The sequence below is a fragment of the Ambystoma mexicanum genome, chromosome 7p, assembly GCF_040938575.1.
Source record: "Ambystoma mexicanum isolate Mex_15411 chromosome 7p, UKY_AmexF1_1, whole genome shotgun sequence".
Classification (NCBI taxonomy): domain Eukaryota; kingdom Metazoa; phylum Chordata; class Amphibia; order Caudata; family Ambystomatidae; genus Ambystoma; species Ambystoma mexicanum.
The window spans coordinates 225,825,219-225,848,657 of NC_090939.1; the positions used below are offsets into that span (position 1 = coordinate 225,825,219).

At 42.2% G+C, this 23,439-nt stretch overlaps 1 protein-coding gene across 1 annotated transcript in view; it reads right to left on the bottom strand.

Annotated features, from left to right (window-relative positions):
* Positions 1–23,439, bottom strand: part of SIM2 (SIM bHLH transcription factor 2) — a 465,003-nt gene that overhangs the window by 120,099 nt on the left and 321,465 nt on the right. The window contains exon 5 of the mRNA XM_069636111.1: positions 8,947–9,032. Within this exon, the coding sequence (XP_069492212.1) occupies positions 8,947–9,032 (86 nt within the window). The remainder of the gene's footprint in view (positions 1–8,946; positions 9,033–23,439) is intronic.

Below are 23,439 nucleotides of genomic sequence, written 5' to 3' on the forward strand. Positions count from 1 at the left end.
TCAGTCAGCAGACAAATGTCTAGTTGCAGCCCATTTGAGTGGCTTGCTGGGATTATGTGTGGCCCATTAACAGCCATTAGCCTTCCTGTTCTCAAGGGAGTGTTAAACAGAGATGTCAGTTTTCACAGGCCAGGCCCTGTCAGATCAGAATTGACATGTGGATTGGCTTCAGACTGGGCTCTTGGACATTAAAATCTTTTCAGTTCACATATAAAATATAAGTACAGAGTATAAAGGATTTAACCATTTTAAAAGAATTCGCCCTTCACCAACATACTTGAAATAGTGGATTTTGCAACTTTTCAGGACAAAGAAATACATTTAAGCTAAGTTTTACAGCCAGTTTCTTTAGGCAGTTGTCAGGCTGTGATGCCTGGATTCCTCTGACTGCCTTGAGGATACATGATTCCAGCACACACTCCTTTCAATAATTCACAGGGGAAAATAAATGAATTTAGCACCAAAACAGCACTTTGAAGGTGCCCTTGATTAGGAACTGTATTTAGGGGCATTTTTGAATTATAGCCATTATAGCCATTCTGTGGGCTTGTTTCCAGTGACAGATGACAGATAACAGATGACTGCAGTGATTCCTGCTTTTACGCTACTTTGCCGGTGTATTTGGCAGGGCGTGCAGCTCTTTTGGTGGGTTATGAACTCTGCGCAATTTTGCAGACTTAGTGCGCACAGGGGTTATTCCCTCCATTCTTGGCAATTTTCAGTGTGGCGCAGTGGAGAATTTATGGAATAACCTGTTCATCCTGGTGTCCTGGTGGACGTGAGTTTGTTTCGGTAGGAGCCTGACTTTTCTCAAATTCTTTGAAACTTGGAAAGCATTTGAAGTGTTTCACGCCTTGAAATACTTTTGTATAGGCGCATTATAAATGCAATATCATATCATATCATTTACTTGACACTTTTGTAAGATATTTGCATCCTCGCCCTGTAATTTCCTAGGGTTCAAAGACCGTGTGTAACCAACTCTTGTGATAAATATGGCATAAAGTACCCCCTACCGTGGAGTATAAGGATATTGCAAGTCACAGAGGAGTTTCATGGCCAAATAGAGGTACTGCTCTACCACCCCCTCCTGCCCATTTACACCCTTTTCCTTTTACAAAGGAGGGGCCCCCAGAGTAAATGTTATTGATTTACGGCAGTGCAGTGGAGGACATTTTACAAGATGCCATTGAAGAAAAACTGCTTTGTACAGGGGGGTGGTCCTGTCCTCGAGCATTTGTGCTACAATGAATAGTTGTAGTAACAATTTCAACACATCTCCATATTAAAGTTTATAATACATCTATATAAGTATGTATCGTTGGAGGAAAGTACAAATCCCATGCCTGGAGAAAAAAAAAAACAATTTCAATGACCTTTATTAATTAGGTCGCAGGTTTTAAACATTGGTAACTCAATGTACATGGAAAAAGTTGAACATGCCAAGAATTTCTGAACATGAAAAGTAGAATCAACCTTGTCACCCACTTGGTGCGTTAACTAGAACAAAAGTGCATGTATTTCAAATATTAAGTACTATTTAGTCTACTCCACCAATGATAATCACCACCACACATACTTGGCTGCTGAAATCCAACCACTCCAAGAAAACAGTCTCTGCCATATTGATGACAGGTGCCTGTTTAATGGACACACACACATGTATTTTGTGGCTTAATGTGATTGATATGAGATATATCGCTAAACCCTGCAAGGAAGCGTAGAACATGAACAGACCTATTCCCTCCAGTTTGACTCAATTCACGGCTTCCTTGTTACAGTTAATTACTGAGATCATTTTATCCAAGATCTTGCAATGCTAACCTAACTGCCGCACATACTGTTTACAGCCAGCTTTTAAAGGGCAGGGAAAGTGCAACAACAGAATGTGTTTCACAAAGTCCTTGCAGATTACACACCCCTTCATACTTTTCCCTCCCCAGACCTCCCCACCAAGATACTAGTAAAGACTAGCCCCATGGGTCTCGATGCTGTTCCCACACAAACTTCAGTATATGGTTGCTAAGTCTCTGTTGCCTGGGTCCTGCAACCCAGATGTTTTGGACAACAGCTCCCATTATCCTTCAGCATTTTTCTAATCGATTTAACAGCAATCGGACTCCAGCGACAAATAGAGTGAAAATCAATGCTTATAAGTCGAAGATCCTCTTTATGCAATCTGCCTTAGGGACAAGGAAGAAAAATAATGTCTTCACGTGGAGACTTGAGCATCAGGAGCTGGAAGTAGTGGATACTATAACCCATCTTGGGGTGAAAATCAACAAAAATATAAATGAACAGGCCCAAATCAATTTCATCAGAGAACGGCTTCAAAAACTAACAAATCAGGGGAGAGCTCTTCACCGGAGATACAGCACTTACTCCATGTTACCGATCATCTCCTTTTACAAGAAAAAGGTTGTTCCTATTTTGACCCATGGTGCTGAGACCTGTCTAAACTTGGCATGGGCTGAATGGGGGAAGCTGGAAGCCTATTTCTGGCGGAAAATTCTAACACTACCAAATTGCCTAAAAGTTGAAACGATCAGACATGAGTTAAGGCTACAATCCATGGCCTCGACAGTCCTATGGAAAACCATCTCCCTTTATTGCAAATGTCTTTTGGAGCCACCGCCTATTCCATTTGAGATAGTGGCAAAACCCGGAAACAACAAGCCCGAAAAAATCTTCTGTACGTGGAAACAGCAATGTAATGACCTACTACAACAAAACAATATCCTAACAGAGACACTCAAGGATAATCCGAAAAAGGCTAAGAAATTGCTACCCGAGAAGGACTGGATAGATACGGACACACATAAGGCGCAAACTATCTACTACCATAACATTATATGGGAAAGGAAACAACTAAACCATCCCCCGCCGTATCTTACAAGAGTTCCATCATCTCAATACAGGAATCTTTTGATGCGGTGCACACTCAATCTACTGCAGTCAAGAGAAGTTCAGTATTTAAGAAAACAGCTCATGATTCAAGATGAGGGCTGTCGCTTTTGTAGGAAATCAGAAATCTTGGAAACTATGAGGCACCTGACACTTTCATGTCCGAGATTCCTCAAAATACGGACCATTTATCTGAATAATTCCACGGGACCTTTGGATGCCAAAGTCGAGGAAGAATGGTGGGAGCGTCTAATGACAGTCGACATACTTGGACAGACTTTGAATGCCTTAAAATTGGTGGAACGAATTTGCCTTTCTCTCTCGGAGATCAAGGAACAATCCCCTGAAGAAAAGGAGAATCTGGAAGACTTTAACAAGGCTTAAGGGGCCAGATGATCCTGGAATTTGGAATCTTTTTTATATGTTAAAGGTTGAAAAATGTATTCGACCAATAAAACAAAAAACACAAAAAAAAGAAATTATCCTTCAGCATTGACTATGCTCAAAAGCGTCGGTGGGAGTTGTAGTCCAACACATTAGGAGAGCCAACGGTTGCAGACCTCTGCCCTTTTGCATATGGGAGTCTGGCACTAACTGTAATTGAACAACGCTACTCTCGAAGAGAACGGGAGGCACTGGGAATCAGCTTTCCGTGAGTGGACACCCCTTCACAGAGGTCACCCACCGCAAATCCTACATGCTTTTGTTCACAGGATCTGCCTTACATTTTCTGGCATGCAATGGGCACTGAACTCACCAGCTGCAGCACCACTTCTATAAGGTTGATCATGAGCAAAGTGATCCAAGCCCTGCCAGCTGTTTGTCCAGCCTAACAGGGGTCATGTCTCCTTCCTTCTCATCCACACCACGCTGAAATCTCTCTCATGAAAGAAATCATACATTCCTACAATTCTCTGTCCGATCCTGCATGGGACGAACAAGCCACAATCCATCATCCATTCACTTGCCAGAGCGCTCAATGAGATGATACCCACTCTGGATGACCTCGCATAAGAGGAGCCCTGGATTGTGAGTCGCACATTCTCTGGCTGCTAGGTATAGCCCTGAGGGTTGGGGGGGCAGGTGGATCACAAGAATATCATGAAAACAGACTTTGGATCACAAGATCAATGGATTCCTTCCATAGATGAGCTTGTGAAGCAAATGTGAAGTCACATTCTTGCTTGCCATGTAGGAAGCCCACACATTGCCTCCTGCCTTTAAAAACCAAGCCAGCCCCTACAAGGCCCTAGCAATACATGAATAGGGACTCCCGCGAGCTCCAATACCCCATTGGCCATTGACAGACTCTCCAAATGCATGACGGTAACATCCTGACATCTACAGATAAGGTTATAGCGGGGCATGATGGCATCCTTCTTCTTCTGGGACAATCAAGTCCAACAATAGTCCACTATTTCAGGATCAGACACAACATCACCCCACACTGGCCTCAAAGCAAAGGTGAGGTGAAATGCTTCGTCTTACACTCAAAAGAAACTGATTCATCACACATGGCTTCAACTGATTCACTTCAAACTGCACACTTTCCACCACTGATTTGGAAACCACAAGCCTTGCAGAAATGATGAATTCTCACCGTACCTTCAATCTGCTCTTTCTCTGCAAAACTCTGGAGATTCTCATAGTTCAACAACTCCCGACATATACAAGCTCTTAGATCAGGCTCAGGCTGCCATTAGATCTGACAGAGTTGATTGACACTTCCACCCTGGATGTCCTGGGTAAGGAGACTGTCGAGGGCTGACACTGTACACCTGCCGATTCTGACACAATCAGCCATCCCATCTTGAGATTGGCATAGCATTTCAACCTTACAATGAACTACATTTGTCAATGAGCACCACCATCGATCTGCGGCCCAACTCCCATCCATTTCCCAGCCTGTACACAACATTGCACTGCTCCTCAAGACCTGACCCTGAGCTCCCGGCTCTTGAATGGCCGTCTTGCTCCTTTGATCACGATGCTCCATCCCCTGCATGTAAAGGTATATATCTATGCTGATGACACACAATTGATTATTGACACTTGGGAAGTCAGGGCATAACTACTGTGCTTTTGATTCTGTGACTGGAGAGATGGTGGATGTGCCTAAACATTCAAATAATGGACCCAAAACAAATGGAGATCATGAGTTTAGGGACACCCGCAGCCTTGTCCCCATACTCCCTGGATGTAAAGCAGAGGTGAGTATCCACGTCAATCATGGTGAAAAATGCAGCGTCCTGTTGCAGTCTTTAGACAGACCGTACCCCAATAATGTTAGGTAGGGGTAGTGAGTCCACCGGCCCCAATAAAGAAGTCATGCTAACACATAAAACCCATATAGGGGATCAAATCCTACCGATACATAGAGGGGGAACACCTACCAGCAATGGTTTTGTAAACTAAGATGCCCCATGGCAAGAGGAGTGCCACTGAACTCTTGAATGGGTAGTTGTTGTGAGGATATCGTCCAGGGACGTCATTTCACCAAAATGCCAGGGTAGCGGAAGTTGCATCACACGACCCTTGACCCCCTGTGTGAAGAAGTGATGTCATTTGACCCGACCCCTAAGTGATATCACAGGAAGCGATGGAACACGACCTTTCACCCGTTGACAAAACAGGAAGTGGCATCACATAGCATTGTACACTATGAAAAATATGTTTGCAATATCACTATAATGTGATGTACATTTCACACAAGAATGGATCACCATATGTATCGTTAAGATCAGTGTGTATAGGCCCATATTACCAAATTACTGTGAATGCAAGCAGACGTCCATGACAAATGATAATTATGTGTTATTATATAGCACTTACGCTTAAGTGCTTTATATAGAAAAAATATACACCCAATATCACCCAACCTGTGTTGGTACTCATTTATCGAAATCAGAAGGATGAAAGGCTGAGTTGAGGCATTTAAGAACAGACTAAGGGTCTCATCACAAGGGATTTTCCGCCGGTGGTAATCGCGCCGAAAATCAGCAATTTTGCTGCGTATTTCCCCCCAGTTCGGAGCAGGGGGGAAATCCGCCAAAGCCATGATCTGGCGGACCATTAAATGCGGCGGTAGCGCTATTACCGCCGCATTTAAGGGTCTGCCAGATCATGGCTTTGGCGGATTTCCCCCCTGCTCTGAATTGGGGGGAAATCCGCTGCAAAATTGCCAATTTTCGGCACGATTACTGCCGGCGGGAAATCCGCCGCCGGTAATAGCATGAATTTTCCCCATTCGGCCCAATGGGGAATGAGGAATTCCCGAATGGGCCTAATGGGGAATGGGCAATAACCCTTCCGCCAAACCCGTGATCCGGCACTAATAGCGCCGTGGGGTTTGGCGGTAGGGCTATCAACGCCAGCGCTAATAGCGCCGGCGTTACCGGCCAACTCGTGATGAGGCCCTAAATCAGTGACTCACCCCCTGAAGTGTGCCTGAAATAAACCTTTAATGAGTCTAGCAATTATTTTATAGAATTCCAGAAAGACACATTATTTGGTATTCCTATTCTTTCTTATTTTGGGTCAGTGCTGAAAGTGTTAGACTTGTGGCACTCCTCTTCTTATTTTTCTTCTTTTTTTTAAGGGGCATGAACAAGAAAGCCAGCCACTCCAGAAGTAAAGATCCACATGGTGCTGGCCACAGCCCAGGAGGTTGCATTGAAAGAAAAAAATATATACATTTTTTACAGAGGTCGTAAGGGAGACCACAGAGGTCACAAGGGAGACCTCAGATGTCGCACTTGCGACCCCTAAATGACGTCCCTGCTATCGTCTTGTCCTTCCAGAAGCAAGACATCAACGCGGTTCAGACCCATAGGCACTGACCATGGCCAGGACAGAGATCCAAGCTATGAAAATAACTGCAGCTGTGTTAAAGAGTGTGCAGGGACACTCTAATCCCTGAGACTGTGAGTGACTTGCAGAACACTATCCTGGAAGGACACTTGGGAGTCTTGTTTCACTCGACTAGGTTCCAAGGGTTGACGAGAGATCATGCTTCCTCTCTCTTTTGCCGATTTTAGCCGGGTCTCACGGAAAGATGCAATGTACATGCTCAGTTCCCAAATGCACAAACATCCTACAAGATGCTTTACCTTTCAAAAGAGTAGTTTCAGAACTGGGGCAATAGATGTACACGGCAGAAGCAATATTAGCAGTAAAAATAAAAGTAGTGGATCTCTGTTCCTGTTAGCTTCCACTCACTTCGACCTCTGCTCATAGTTGCACATACATTTTAGATGCCAGTCTACACCATTGACTTGCATACCTAGCAACCCCTAAAGGGGCCTTTGCTCTGAATATGTGTGAATGATGCAACTCTCTTCTGTCGACACATGGGAGATTGGTGCTGAGGAATTACCTTGAACGGTCTTGGTTTCTTTGATTGCCGGGGCGAGAATAGACAAGTCACTGCATTTTGGGATCTTTCATGCAATGTATGCTGTACATTTAAGAAAATTATGCCTCGAAAAATAGTATATACGCTTTTCATATGTGGTGGGACGGGTGTGATGTCAGTGCAATATCAATCGGCACTGCAATTTCTGCAATTAAAAAAAAAAAAAACTAGCTGTTCTTAATCCCAATAGTGGCTTCATGACATATTGTCATGTCCTAATGCCCTATAGACATCATGTGCACAAAATGCATACTGGGTAGAAAGATAGTTTATAGTTAAAAAAAAAGTTGTAATTTCACTTGTATTTGAATTTGTATTTTATTTATTTGTATAGCGCACCAGGCCCAGGGGCAACCGGGCGCATCACTTAGTTACAACATAAGAAAAACAGACAGAACCATAATTACAAAGTTTACAAGTATAATACAGAATTTACAGGTATGATAATAGCAATGAGAGGACAAGCAGATTATATATACATTATACACTTATTTGTCATTATACATTATACACTTATTTGTCCACTACTCACTATGTCCCCTTGCTCTCGCTGTGAGTGTTCAGGTGGATACTGCCACCTGGATAAGTGCAGTACACTATCTATATTTGGGAGCAGTGGGGTGGCGGCGGGGGGGGATCAATCAATCTGTACTATGAATTCTACATTCATTGATATGTGTAATAGTGATTGAGACAGGAAGCTCTGAATTCATAGTGTGAATGTTTAAAAGGGTATTCGGTGGTTCCGTTGTCACACATTTGAAAGTGGTAAATTAGTTGGGGTTTAACCCTAAGTTACAAAGGGTAATCCAGACCCCTTGCTTACTGTGCTTAGAGAAGTCCTGCTTCACTGCACATATGATGCCGAACACGTCAGAAAACGTGTCTGGTCTGGGATTACTGATAGTACTCATGTCCAGAGGAGAATGTCCTTGCATTTTGGTGCTGTTACTGCCCTTGTCAGAAGGACCAGACTGATATGCAAATAGCTATTTCTTCTCAGTAAAGTACAGTCACCTAAAAGGTCATTGTAGATTCTCCTGAGTGGGAACAATCACGTAGAACAGGTTATTTGGCCGTCTTTGTTCTGAGTAGAGGGGCTTGCACATTGTTGTAAATGTTATCCTCTACAGTTGTCAAATTTAAAACTTTACCCAACAGTCACACTATCCTTGCAATGAGGATCTGATACATTTTGCTTCTGGCTCCTCCTACTCTCTCTGTTTAATATTTAATACTATTTGATTAAAATACTTAGAGTTGAATTAGATGCACTGCCTACAGCGCCAAGATGAAGCACTTATTGACTGTAGGCTATAGTCAATAATGCCCCCCTAAAGAATCTTCAGTAGTCTGCTCCACTAGTGTCCATAAAAGATGAAAACATACAAAATGTGAAATTGTAATTTGAATGTACTTTTTTGAATAACTGATATAAGAAAAATAACTCTCATTAACCTATCAGTGTGAATTTGCAAATCCAATTCACTTTGTACAAGTGTTAAGAACCATATTCACTGAAACATCACATTTTGTTATTTTAAAGAACAGAGATTTGTTTGTTACCATAAGCAAAGTTAGACTATGTCGTCGTACGTGGAATTAATATAGTTAGAAATATTTCCTACCTTGTAGCCACTGCATGTCAATCCTGCATTCCTTTTAGCCAGAACACATTTCATTCGCAAGAAGAATGATCTTTCAATTTCATACTCTGAAATGACAAGACAAATTGCAATCATTGGCGATGCTGTTGTTGTTGTTCTTTATGTTGAACTGGTTCTCTTTTTCTGGATGATATCAAACAAGTTCTATGTGTTTGCGATCAAAGGAACATGGGAAAACATTTTGAAAATATTTGACTGTTACCAAATATTTGTGAGTTGTTAAACATTTTGCTAAAGTGGGCCTGTTTTACATTTACAAATGAATGAAAATTCATCTAAATTCACCTACAGACAGTTTCAAACTTTTATCAAAATGTGAAACTAATTCGACATTTTTTGACATATAATATGCCTATTTCTGAAACACTCTAAATTTGGTCCTCATAACGTGACACTCCTCAAACCCGTTTCTTGTGTAAGCTTTCTTGATTATGTCTTTTGTTTCAAAATTGTAAGATTGGACTCATTGTCCACCAAATAGTAAGTCCAGTCTTGTTTTCATGATATCCACAATGTATGAAGCCCAACTGTTTAATGTATTCAGTGGAGATAGTGTGCATTTATTTAGGGTCATTCTGAAAACTTGATTGGGTTTTCATAACACTTTATTTCAGCGTTTGCCATTAAAGTTGAAATTCCAAAAACAATCTGCAAAGAACAGTAGTATATAAAGAGTAAAGAAAAAAAAGTAGGACAAGTAAAATGCATGTAGAATAAAACTAATACAATAAACAAATTACGATAATCCATTTAGTGTAAAAAGCAATTGAGTAAAGGGAACATTAAAGTGCATCTATAACACACTTATTATGAGGCTTGCTATAATGTAAAACTACTATAGACAGTTGGATGAGTATTGAGATAACATACAAATATATTCAAGTATGTGCTAAAGTGGCTATCCTCCCGTAAGGAAGACTAGATCATGAATCTTCAATTTATTTTTCTAACGCATAATGCAGTATAATCCCAGTATCATATTAACGTGCCATAGCGCAGTACCAAATCATTAAGAATTGCTTAGATGTCAATTGCCGCAAATTTGGTTCTGACGATCCATGCATGATGAATATACGATGATACAGCAAGGACCAAAGAGAGCTGGATGGTACTTTTACAATTTGTCATGACAACTAGTAAATTGGGTATCTCTGATTACCACTGCATAGTGGTGGCAGCCCAAAAAGCTGATTTCCCCTTACAGGGACAACAGTCGACAAATAAGATTGGCAACCGACCCCAGAACTAACAAACGGGAAAGCATTCAAATTTGCACCCACAACACAAAATCAGTTAGTGGGACCTTTGCATTTCCACGTGCTGAATATCAGTTTTTGGAACACCAATGAGACATAATCCCTCAGTACGTTTTGCCCTCCGTCTGCTGTTTTGCCAACTGATCATGACAGTTTTCTCACAAAACCATTAAAATGCTGTGATTTTTCAGCCAGTAAATTCTGGTTTTGGCCAACTTTAGGCAATGAAGTGTCAAATAATTGATCAATTTTTGTAAAGAAGGCCAATATCAATTTAAAGAAAAGCTGTGTTAGACGGGCGACCAGCTACTACGAATGTGCTATGAGTCCCTGCATTCCCCACTCTTAGGGGTCTTGGTGGGATTCTCCAAAAGAATCAATACTGAGTCCAGCGAATCAACAGGAAATGTATTTGTGGCCCGAGTGTCCTGTATTGATGATCCTATTAAATAATCGTCCGCAAATGAAACAAAGACCCTGACAGAGACTTAGAGGTAGAGATTATTATACTTCTGGCCCGGAAAGAGATTCTGTTGAGTTTAGTTTGAGCCCTTGATTTCGCAAATTGATTTTTAACTAAGCTCCTCCACTGCCCCCATGCTCTTGAGTGGATTCAGACACCCCATTTTGGGCGCTCTTCAAAGTACATTTTTTTAAATTGTTTATTGGTTAAATCAGCTGTTCAACATTAACAATTCACACAAGATAGAAACAATGCATTGGGGTTGACATTCAAAACAACAAACCTTAACAAAACACATAATAAAACCCTTGAGATACGTTCACAAGAAGAGAAAAAATGAAAAATATGGACCAGTTTAAAAAACGAATCGTGGATAGTCTCCTTTATGTCCAAGTTTATACTTTGTAAGAAGTTTACCACCGCTGCAACAGTGGATCTGGGAAAACCTCTTAGGCAGCTTGTCCAAAACAATACAATATCAATATTATCAACTTGATCCAAATGTTTTTTTTTTAAATTGATTAACCTCCAAGGTTTAAGCTGGGCACAAAATACCAACAAATGCTTAAGAGTCTCTAATGTATCTTCATCTTTACAGAATCTACATTTGGCCCCGTCACATTAATCTCCTTATGCCTCAACAAGATCACCCCAGTCTGGTATAGGTTTCATCTAAACTGGAAGCAGTCATACCTGGCCTTAGGGCAAGGAAAGATAATGAGATAAGAGGCCACAGTACCCACATACTAGTGTTCCTGAGCCAGATGTTCCAGGCTAACATAACCATGAAAATTCGCCATCGTGCAACAACAATCACCAAGAAAAAGCATTTTTTTGACCTTACTGGGATTCACTTTCAAATCGGCCTTACTTGAGTTATAATCAGTCAAAAGCTTGTCACATCTGTCAACAAAATCTTTTAATAGTGTTGCTATGTCCCCCTCCATTGAGTCCTTCAAATCCTGATATAACATATTTAAGGCAGGGCACAAAAATGTACGATATAGGGCTAACCTTTTCCACAGGCCTATTATTTTAAGAGAATTTGACCGAAGCTCAAACCTTATGGCGTCAGAAGGAACTGTATTTTGGGATGCCAAGTACCCTCCACCATATTAGACTCTGTAACATTCCTAGCAGATCCAATACCCAGTCCTGATGAAATGATAACCGGGACAAATCCCCATAATCAGTAATCTGCAACAAAGCATTTGGCATATTCCTATGTTAGTGTATGTAAAGGATTAACCTAGCTGGTACTTCACTGGACTTTCATCAATGTTTTGTGTGCTCCCTACTACCTACGCAACATGGGATGCTTTCTTTCTATTGAGTCTACTAGTGCTTAATCATTGATATACACTAACATAGGAATATGCCGAATGCTTTGTTGCAGATTACTGATTATGGGGATTTGTCCCAGTTATGATTTCACCTGACAACAGTCATATGGACTTTATCGTGTTATTATCGGGTAAGCTAATGTATATTAGCACTTGCTGGAAACAACACTCTGCACATGGTGCTGACAGTCTGATTTATTAGCGACTAAACTAATGGTCTCTTTTTCTTCTTTTTTATTTTTTTTGTTTCTACTTTTTGTGATATCTGCTTACAATGACATGTTTTCTTGACCCCTTCCAATCCTACCCTTCACCAACCCTTATTTCTCTGTCTAACATGTATCTGTCTTGTGTAAATTTTGATATATCATGGGTTTTGATGGTATCATGGCTTCGCGATTTGATCTTCACATGTATGTTTTGTCTTTTCATGTTTGTCTACATTGACTTTAATTATCGGTATGAATGTTAATACCTTGATATTATTTCTGCTTATACATTAAGCCCTGATTTGATAAAGGCTCAGGCGAGCCGAAACACGTGTAATCACCAAGGAGAGGGCTAACTCTTCAAATTTGATTGTACATTAAAACAATCGTTTCCTTTCTATTGGCGCTGAGTCCTGGAGTTTTCTCTTTTTACTATCTCCAAAATATACTTCCTGTAACGCACAGCTTAGCATTGAAATCATTACAAGATAAAACAGTTTTCCATTTGAAACCTCTGCCTAGAATGAACAGTGCATGTCTAAATCACTCTATCCAAAAGGCCCAGTCTATCACTAATACATCTTTTCCAGATGTAGTCCAGCACTAATTTATAACCTATCCACAATGTATACTACAACACTCAAATATTGTTTTAAAAAACTAATTTCGCCACTGAAAACCCTTTATAGGGGGCTCAACCATGCACAGAAATACCCCATCCAGAAAGCATTGCCCAGCACAGTAATGCACTGTCCAGGTGGCATGGTTGTGACAAATCAACTTCCGGGTGCATCTGTGGTCCAGGGATGAATATCGGGTTCTAAACCATCAATCAGCCAAACACCTCTAGAACACCAGAAGGTATTCGAACATATTGGAAACACAAGTAAGTTATAAACCTCCTTGTCCAATTCAGTAACATGGACAGACGGCATGCTTATCTCCACAAGGTTGTGGATCGTTGGTAGTTGCAACAAAGCAAACATACAATTATTACCCAATGATAGAAGGGACTGTCCAGTCAAGGTTTTATACACATATCTACATTATTATTATTATTATTACAACAGACAGTTCTAGCACACTACAAAATACAAACTACTCTGTAAAGGAACACAGAGGACAGATTGTTTCACGAAGGAAAGGGATGCACTCTGGATACTGACAGGAGGGTAGTCGGTAAAGCAATCAGTCTCAACTATTCAAAGTTATTTAGTTTCAGCACCAAGGGAGGAAGGGGTTGTAAATGTCCAGGGGGACAGAACAACATTGTACCTGGTGCTTGAGATGATCTTGATGCTTGACAGCGTTGAGTCGGTTGCAGGACGCTTTGCAGCTCCTGCAACAAAGTTCAAGATGGGAGGCAGCTTCGGGTATCAGGCGTCAGGCAGTTTGTCAAGCAAGGCTGGATGGACTGCTGCAGACTGGCCTACACAGCAACCCAGGTTCAAGAATCGTTGTCTCTGTGCTGGTTTGTGGATCTGGAATGCTGGTCGAGGTATCTCGGACGGCTTTAGTGACTACAGCGTGACAACAGTCAGTGGTGCAGCCGGTCACGGTCCGAGTGCTCGACTGTTTCGGAAATGTCCTTAAAAGATGGACGCCGGTTAATGCTTGTTATGGCACTCCTCCTAGATTCTTCACAGGGCTCATGTCATCCTTTAAGGTGGACGGCCCAAAGCTGAGGAGAGTGTTTGCAGGCAACAGCCTTGTCCTTTGTTCAGAGACTCTCTGGCACTTCCCACCTAGGAAGCTTGTTGGCAGAAGCTAGCAGGACAGGCTGTGTGCTGGCTGGGTATGGATTCTGGAGCTGCTGGGTAGGTCATCTGAGTCTTGTATCTCCCTCTGTTCCCTGGGAGATGTTTTGGGGAGGGATCTTTCTTCCCTCTTGGAAATCCTGACCTTCCTTCACTGGCAGAAGCTGTAAGGCAGACTGTACCTTCAGCCGGGGTCCAAATGAGCACTTCTTCTTACTCCTTTCAAAGTCATCGGATGATCTGCTAAGTGAGGGGCTCAGACCTCTTTTAAAGGCAAATGGGCCCCTGTGATTAGTGCACACTAAGACTACTTTAATGAACCAATCCTAGGTCCCCACCAACAATCTTCTGTAATGCGTGAGGTCATAACCAGAGTGCTTTGCAACAGAAAAGGTAAGGGGTGACAACATGTACTACTAAGTCCCACCCATCTTCTTGTCTGTTGTGGATCAAAGTGTCTCTCAGGTTAATTGAGCTCTCTGTGACTCTTGATCAAAGTGCAGATCTCCCTTGAAGTTTGTGGTGAGAACAGTCTTTCTGTCTCCATTAAATCACAAACTTCTTCCCTCTGAAAGCGGGTCTCCCTGCATTGGTTGCCTAATGTAAACAGTTGTCCCAGACATACCATTCACTGGCCTTCATACAGAGGGTTGGGAGCTAGCTTCAAGTTGACAAATTGCAGAGGTGTTGGGGTTTCCTGTGCCTTGTGTTCTGTGAACAAGCCCCTTTGCAGGCCTTCGCAGGCCTGCTTCAATTAACTCTCATCAGTATGCGCTGCCACCACACAGACCACACAACTGTTGGTTAGTGACATTAGATGTTAAAGCATTATACACTTCCATAGACCACCACAAAGCATTAGAAAGTGTTGATTTCTTATTTCGTGAATTTTCTGCATCCTTTTTCGATCACATAGGAATGGTGAAGGAGTTTCTGATTTTTACTTTGCAGAACAATATTTTTGTGTTTAATAATGAGTACTTTAAGCAATTAATTGGGGTGGCTATGGGTGCAAGCTTTGCACCAGCACTTGCCAATGCTTTTATGCATTCTTTTGAGCAAAGATTTGTGTTTGTCAACCCAGCTTATCTTCCCTTCATTCATTTGTGGAAACGTTATATAGATGACGTTTTGTTAATTTGGACTGGTACACAAGAATCATTGCTTGAATTTGTCACTTATCTCAATAATAATGATTGCGGCTTACAATTCACTTCCACTATTAGTCAAACTCAAATTGATTTTTTGGACCCTTCAATTGACCTTACTCCAAATGGTTTGGTTACAAAAACTTTTTGTAAGTCCACTTCTGTTAACTCAACATTGCACGCTGACAGTTGTCACAAAAAACATGTCAAAGCGAATATACCGAAAGGTGAGTTTATTCGCGCCAAGAGGAATTGTTCTGATTCTAAGGATTTTGATCATGAAAGTATTGCTATCAAATCACAGTTCCTTGAGAGAAGCTATCATCGTAGCTGTCTTGACAAAGCACTTGCCTCAGTACGTCAGCTTAAGAGAGCGGATTTGCTAGTACCCAAAATTCGAGAGAAGTCATCTGTGACCTAGAAAATTAGGCTAATCACTAGATTCAATTCTGACAGTCACAAAATCCACCGGGTTTTGGAGAAACAATGGCACCTGTCACACCTCGATTCCGATATTGCCGATTGGCTTGATCCTTCTGTAAGCATTACATTTAGCAAAGGCAAATCGCTTGAAAACAAAGTTTGCCCATCATTTATGAGTATACCAACTTCTAAACCCACTTGGTTACACTGTGCACGTGCCACAGGTTTCCATAAATGTGGATTCTGTAACATGTGCAAGTACACATTGGAAACTTCACAGGTTTCTTTTGGTGTTAGAGGAGACCATATTATTAACTCATTCCTCAACTGTAATTCTAAATTTGTTGTTTACTGTATAATTTGCACTTGTGGATTGAAATATATTGGTAGTACCATCCGACCATTGAAGATACGTATCCGTGAACACCTTGCCACTATTGGTAGCCAAGAGTCCAAATACCCTCTAGACAATCATTGGCAAAAATTGCATCAATTGGACTGCAAGGATGATATTCGATTTGTGTGTCTTTTCAAAGTGACACTGCCGCCCAGAGGTGGCAGTTTAATGTTAAAGTTACGTCAACTAGAAGGTAGATTGATTTGTAAATACCGTACTGGGCTAAACTCTGATCATGAATTTGCCACCTTTTTGTAAATATCACTCCGTGTTCATTTGTGTTTGTATTGAGGTGTCATTTTTCCCACTCCACTGTGGAGTAGCTGTCACTCTATTTTATGTCATTGTTCAAATGAAGCATTCTTGCAATCAGCTTCATTTCTCTGTATATTGGTTGCAAAGTCTTATGTAATTACCAGTGTGTAAATCCTATTCTTGCATAATTGCTTGTAATAGCCTTACTTTGCCTGACTGAGCAGCAGCGCACTCACAGACAGCGCCTGCCCCCAACTGGGACTTCATTATCTTTACTAATTCTTGGCTCTCTCTCCCTATATTCCCTCCTTGGGTCGTTCCCCTAATTCTCAAGGCCTATGCAGCCATTTACAATTTAGGTTCTGTGCTTTAGCAATTTCTTGCGCAATTTAGCCCTACAAAAATAAGGGTATTAAATATTTAAATCCAATTTTGGTTTTTCTTTTGCATCGCTGTTTTCTATAATTCTGTAATTACATCCTACTGTGTCTATTGCACTAATATTCCATTTCGGAATCCTGCTTTACAATTACCTTGGCCGCGACTTGGGTTTGCAGCTCCATAAACATTGCTTTATATTTTATTTAATACACCCAACATGGTGGCGGAACTTGACTCTCACGCGGCCATGTTTGGTCCATGCAATTGTGTCCCCTCTTCCTTTGTTTTCATGGCGCGGGCCGTTTCATCTTGTTCACTTTTATTGAATTGGCATTCAGGTAAGATGTTTTTCTACGGCCCCACGGCCATCCTGACAACTCCAATTAGTGCAACTGCACTTCGCAATTGAGTCTATCATGGCCCTGTTTCTTACTAGCTAATCAATTAATTGAAATCGATCGCACAGAACTTGCTGGCATTGACATTGTCATCATAATTTTTTATTTGGCAAGTTACAACCGGCATTACATTTCCTTATGTTTAGTTCTTTTTGTGTTTTCTACAGAATTTCCGCAATTGCAAAGCCTTGAGGTACAACTTATTTCTTTATTCTTTTTCCTTACTTTTTCGTTCTCTTATTGATAGTCCTGGCAATTCCTTTCCATTAGTATATCCTCCATTTTATATATATATTTTTTCACAGATGTTTATTGGCATTGCCCTACTTCAAAACACCTTTCCAGGCCCCTTCTTAAATTAAGGTACTTTATTTGTGGTTCTGAATTTCAGTCATCAAAAAGCATCTATTAATTAATAAGCCTCAAACATTGGTTTGAATTGGCCAAGCTCTGTTTCTTTGAATGCGCTGCTTTCAGTCATTTTCATTGCTGTATTTTAATTTAAGTACCATTGTTTTCTTTTTTTTCCCTGTACTTCCTGTGTTTCGTTCTCATGGAATTCCCATCTAATCAACATCATCCTAATGTGGTATTGTTTCTTAATTTCCAATTATTCTTGTTTGTTTTTTATATTGGATCTCATGACATATGATACATTTATCTATCCATTCCATCCTTTTTGACCCTGTGTGTTATGCCCCATGCTTGGTTTTAAATTGTACAATGGATGGTTTTGCAACTGCTATCATTTATTTAATGGTGCATATTTTGGTTTGAATTTTGTTTTGTTATTATGATCAGCCTCGAATGAAGAGTCGGTCAAGACTCGAAACACGTGTCAGGCTATTTTGTGAACAAATTTGTTGGATTCAAGACTACATTCTTACTAATTACTTGGACTATATGCTTACATTTGCACTCCTTGTTGGCGCAGTGTGACTGGGACTTGCCTGTGTTACATTTGTCACCACACAGACCTACAATTGAACAGGTTGGATCCATGGGGCCTTTGATATTTTAATTAGGCTGGCAATGGCCGGAGGAAGGTGTCACCTTCCCCCTTCTTGAGCTGCTTTGATGTACCTGTGGCTGTCACATTCCAGCTAAACATGACAGTGAGGAATGCGCCTCTAGGCTGTGTCACACCAGAGTACACTTGACTATGTGTTTGTTGTGTAGCAAGCATAGGAGAATGTGTGTGGATTAGCCCCACACATCTTCTGAGGTTGATCTCCCATCATTCCATTTCTTACAAAATTTCAAAAAAGCCCAGGCGAGCACACACTCCCATGCAAATGGTTGAATTCCTCACAATAGTCCAGCACTGAACCACCTAGTCCAGAAGACATAGGGCCTCATTCCGAGAGTGGTGGTAGTCATGGCGCTATTTAAGCCATGACTGCCACCAATAACGGGTCTGGCACCGGTGTTGCGCAATGGGGATTTACTGGTGTAGTCCGACCCTTGCGGGACCGGTAAGTCCCCATTGCACAAACCATTCCCCATTCCCATTGAGCCCTTACAGGGCTCAATGGGAATGGGGAGGGTGCTAAAAATGGGCTCGCGACTTGCAAGCCTGTTATTAACGCCCTGGTCCCTTAGCGGGACCCGTAAGGGATGTGTGGTTGGACCACACGTTCCTTATGGTCCCTGCCAAGAGACCTTGGAATAGGGCGGTAAGGGATTACCGGCACCGGTCTCCTTACCGGTGCTCGGTATCCCTTACCGCCCACCTTGTATTGACCCCCATAGTCCTTACTGAAATACACTATCCCAAAATGCACTGTCCAGAAGGCACAATCCACTACTGAAATACACTGTCCAATGTGCATGGTCTAGCACTGAAACACCATGTCCAGAAGGTATAGTCCATCTCTGAAAGATATCACCCTGAAAAAACAGCTTAGTATAAAAATATACCCTTCAAAGAGGACACCAACCTACACCTAAATGCCCTGCCCACAAAGCTTATTTCTGTATTGAAAAACCCTGAATCGAAGGCACAGACCACACCAAACTACACTGTATTCATAAGGCACAGTCCAGCTCAGAAATTCCCTGTTCAACAGGTTGCAGTACAATACCTTGAGCACAAAGGACAGTAAGTCTCGAAAAGATACCCAGAAAGCACAGGCTGGCCGTGAAATATACTCAGAAGAAAGTAGAGTTATGCACCCTTATATGTTATGTTTTGTTATGTAATATAATTGATATTTATACTGTGCAATGCTGCCATTTGCACAATCTCCGGGTGCTCATGTGGCTCTGAAAGGGATATGGGGGGAGGGGAAGGTTATGGGAGGAGCAGGAACAGACGAGGCATTGTGCTTAACTTTTGGGGGTTCAGCGCCAGGAGAAAGTGGCGTCTGTGAGGGTTGGATTTCTAGGCAGATAAGGATTTGTACACCAGAGGTGTTTGCTTCCAGATGGGACACCTCAAGTGCTTGACTTTTCCACGTGTTTTGGCCATGGTTGCTGTTTGCAACTTGATTCGAGAGTTGTAGGGTTCTGACTGTGTATGCGAGGGAGAGCAGTTAGTGTTGGTAAGAATGCGATGAGTGAGGGTGGTTAAGCATGCGGTTGTTAGTGGGATGAATTCTCATTGGAGATTTCAGAAGTTTAATCTTCCTCAGTGATCCTGGCTATGGGTTGTTTTCCATGGACGGTTCTTTGCCTTTGAGACAAACCAGAAGGTTTTCAATGGCATTACATACAAAATATTGGTTGCTGGGTGTTTGTTGTTCCTTTTGTTATTCCTGGTGGGATAATTTTTTGCCAGCATCTGCTAGATTGTCTGGTGATGATGATGTATGGCATGCTAGTGCAAACCCAAAGCGAGTTACTGTGATTTAGGTATTTTGTCCACTTCTATTTTATTGAGTGTTAGTTCCTTATGTTATTCTGGTGGATAATTTGTTGAGGAGGGGTCAGGCTTTCTTTCTATAAGCCAAAGGCAACACTGAAATCCTGCATCCAGAAGGCACAAGCCAGCAGTGAAAGTTCTTTACCAGCAGGGATAGTCCAACACAGCACTGAAACTGAGGCTCGAAGTGCAGGCCTAGACCAAAAAGGTATAAGAGGTATGTGTGGTATGAACACGGACTCCCCCTGGCCAGAACTGGTAAGCACTGTAGCAATAATCACATTTCTGTGGAGAGCTTTCACTTGCAATCTGGTGCCATTACAGAGCTTAGGTGGGTTGAGGATCTGCAATAATATCACAGGTGCTCCCACGTGTTTCTCTATTTTTGAAAAAGAATCTAAATGCCAATTTTCACGTCTGTAACATCTTTGTATTTTTATATATAGGTATCCTCGTAAAGAACCCCCCCCTTTACACATTAGGGACAGAATTTCCAAAAATCTTTCCTTTGTGGGTGCTTACGTCATGAAAACATTGTACCTTCCAAATGTGACGTTCCTAGGTTCCATTTTGCAAAGAAAAGACAGCCTGGACCATTGTGGCACTGTGTTTTCATATCAATGTCCTTTAAACGGTCATTCCATCTCTGCCGCACAGCCTCTTGCCTCTCTTATCCTAGCATATAGACAAAGGCCTTTGCATTGGAAGGTCCTGACCCATGCTATACCGGTTTTCTGTTTTATGGTAATTCCATAATGCAACATTCTCCACCAAAGTGGTTTTCTTGACACCAATGACTGGTGGAGCAGTGGCTGCTCAGGGTGACTCGGGAGAGTTAGGAATTTGAGTGCCTATCGTGCAATAGGATGTAGGATCTCGAGGAATAGAGCAGCTTATTCCAGAGTGTTTCTGCTCTGCTGGATAAAGTTTTTCTGCCCTTTGTTTGCTTCCCGCATCAAGGCACAGTGAGTAGCAAATTGTTGAGATACGTCCTTCTGGTAGTAGAATGATATCGCAGTATCCTTTCTCCCACGTGAGCTGGGGCACGGAAGACACTGTAAGTGGCACACATTACTTCTATGGTAGCCCCTGCTCAATATTCCCCCCATGGCATCATACCATCGGATTATTCAAGCATAGCCATGAATTTCAAGAAGTGCCAAAGATCTGCCAACATTTGCGTGATGCCTGTATGTGCTAATAATGGCTGATCTATGACTCCTGGCCATTTGCGTTGTGCATATGAGGCGGTGCATTTCGCGGTTGGGAGGCATGAAACAAGGGATCCTTTGGGAAGCCCTTCTGCACGTCAGCCCCTTTAGTTGTGGCCTGCAGTCCATGCTGGCAGCACGTGCCATCTCATACACCCTGCAGAGTGACAGGCAAGGTTAATCAGCATCCCATGCGCATCCACGCGGAGCACGTACGACATCAATCAACGTTGGGCGCGCCCATGTCTATGAAAGAGAGTCCTGATCCTAGACTGCATGAGACTCTATATTCACTCCTGGCAATCTGCCCAGTGATTACAGAATGCAATTTCATGCCTTTATTAAAGAGCCATGCATTTCTGAAACGTCAACATTAATCAGCAGGGATGATGAGACAATATGCAGTCAATGTATGTACTCACAGCGCTGCCCTTCCAAAGTGTCATTTCATGTGCTGACGTTTGGCTAGGAGACTTGATCATGACCAACTAAACAAAAAATGATACCATATAAAAGGAACGCACACATTGGCACAAGCCTGCACACAGACACTGAGAAGTGCATTTTTTTTAAAATTTAGATAATCTTAACTATCTGCCGACTGCTCCTGCACTCTGCAGAAGCTGAGGGTTGCCGCTGGAGGTTCCTCAGTATCATTGCGGCCCCTCACAAATTCTTACATCTCCTGTTCCCTCTCCATCCATTGCGGAGCCACCGCTGCTGTGCGCCATTCCAGCACGATCATGTGAACCGTGGACTTCCTGATCCAGCCTACTCCTGCACTCTGCAGAGCCTGAGGGTTGCCATTCGAGGTTCCTCAGTATCAACGTGGCCGCCGCCGCATTGGCACCTCCCCTGTTCCCTCCCTCGCTGAGCTCCTGCTGCCCCGTGCCATGTTCTTTTTTGCCCTTATCGTCCATCTTTCTAGAGCGTCCTCACCCTGGGCATCCTCGTCAAAGGACATTTACTTTTACCCTACCTGTTTGCCCTTTTCACGCCTGCATCTCTTGTTTCCATCCCCCTGTCTCTTGTTTGAAGGCCTTTTCTGGGACACTACGCACAGTTTCTTTGGCCTCTTTTTCTTACAGATATCTTTTTCTCGGTTCCATGTCTTAAAATCGCGGCAACAATGGCCGTGAATAGAAAGTATTTTGCGCAAAAATGCTGTGCTTTTTTGTGCCACAATCATGTAAAGGATGCGGGGGACACCCCTGCAACCCCCGGACCCATAATACCATTTAAGGAGAGTGGGGGACACCCCTGCAACCCCTTGTCCTTTTAAGTGGGGTCAAACCACAGCATTTTTCCCGTGTTTTTTTTACCTGTAACATTTTTGCTGCAATTGTATTACCTGATACCTTTTTCTCGTCATCTTTCTCTCTATTTGCCAACCTGAATGCTCTAACATTTCCTGTCCATCACCCTTTCAGATCCTCTCTCTTCTATCTCTTAAATCAGATTTGGCAATCAACCTAACCTTTCCTACAGTCATAGTTCTTCCTCCCCACTTCCTTTAGTTTCCTTTGGCCTGTGGAACGCTCAGTGCTGCTCAGCTCTTGATCACTTCCTTAGACTAAATCTGCTCTCTCTCTGTCTTACTGTGACCTGGATCACTCATTCTAATACCTCTATTCCTACCTCTGTCTCCCCCTAAACTGCTATTCTCTCATGCACCCACACCTTTCTGGTAAAAGCAGGTGGGTCAGCATTATTTACCATTCCTCCTGGACTCTTTCCCCTCCTGTTCATCTTTCCTGATTCTCTTCTTTTGGATATCACTTCTCTCCCACCTTCCTTTCTTATTCTTTACAGACCCCCCAGTTCTCTTTTTAAGTTTTATGAATAACTCGGCTCGCTCCTCTCCTCTCTCTTCTGCCTTGTTCCTTCATGGTGACTTTAATCTTCATCTTTCTACTGCTGGCTCTTTTCTCCTCTTCTTCCTCATATCATCTTAGTTAGATTACTGCTCCACATTCTCACATCTCAGGACCGTTTGTTGCTTTTCTCTTTCTAATCTTCTAACACTACAGTTTATGGACATCCTCATCTTTCATCTCTGCCATTCCTCACTTTTACTGTATCCCCTCCTCCTTCATGTTCTACTCTTTCTCACCACGATTTGCTCGCGTTTGATTCCTCTTCCTTATTTTCTTCTCCATTGTTCACTGCCCTCCATTGACAACTTCTCCTCCTTTTCCTCTGATCCGGATGCTTTGACTCTTCATGCCGGTCTTCTTTTTACCCTTCACTCTGTTCCACTCTCACCATCTTCACCCTTCCAGTAACCCCCCACAACCGTGGCTATCTTCCTTCTTATGGCCGCTCTTCATCAAGCTGAATGCCGCTGGAA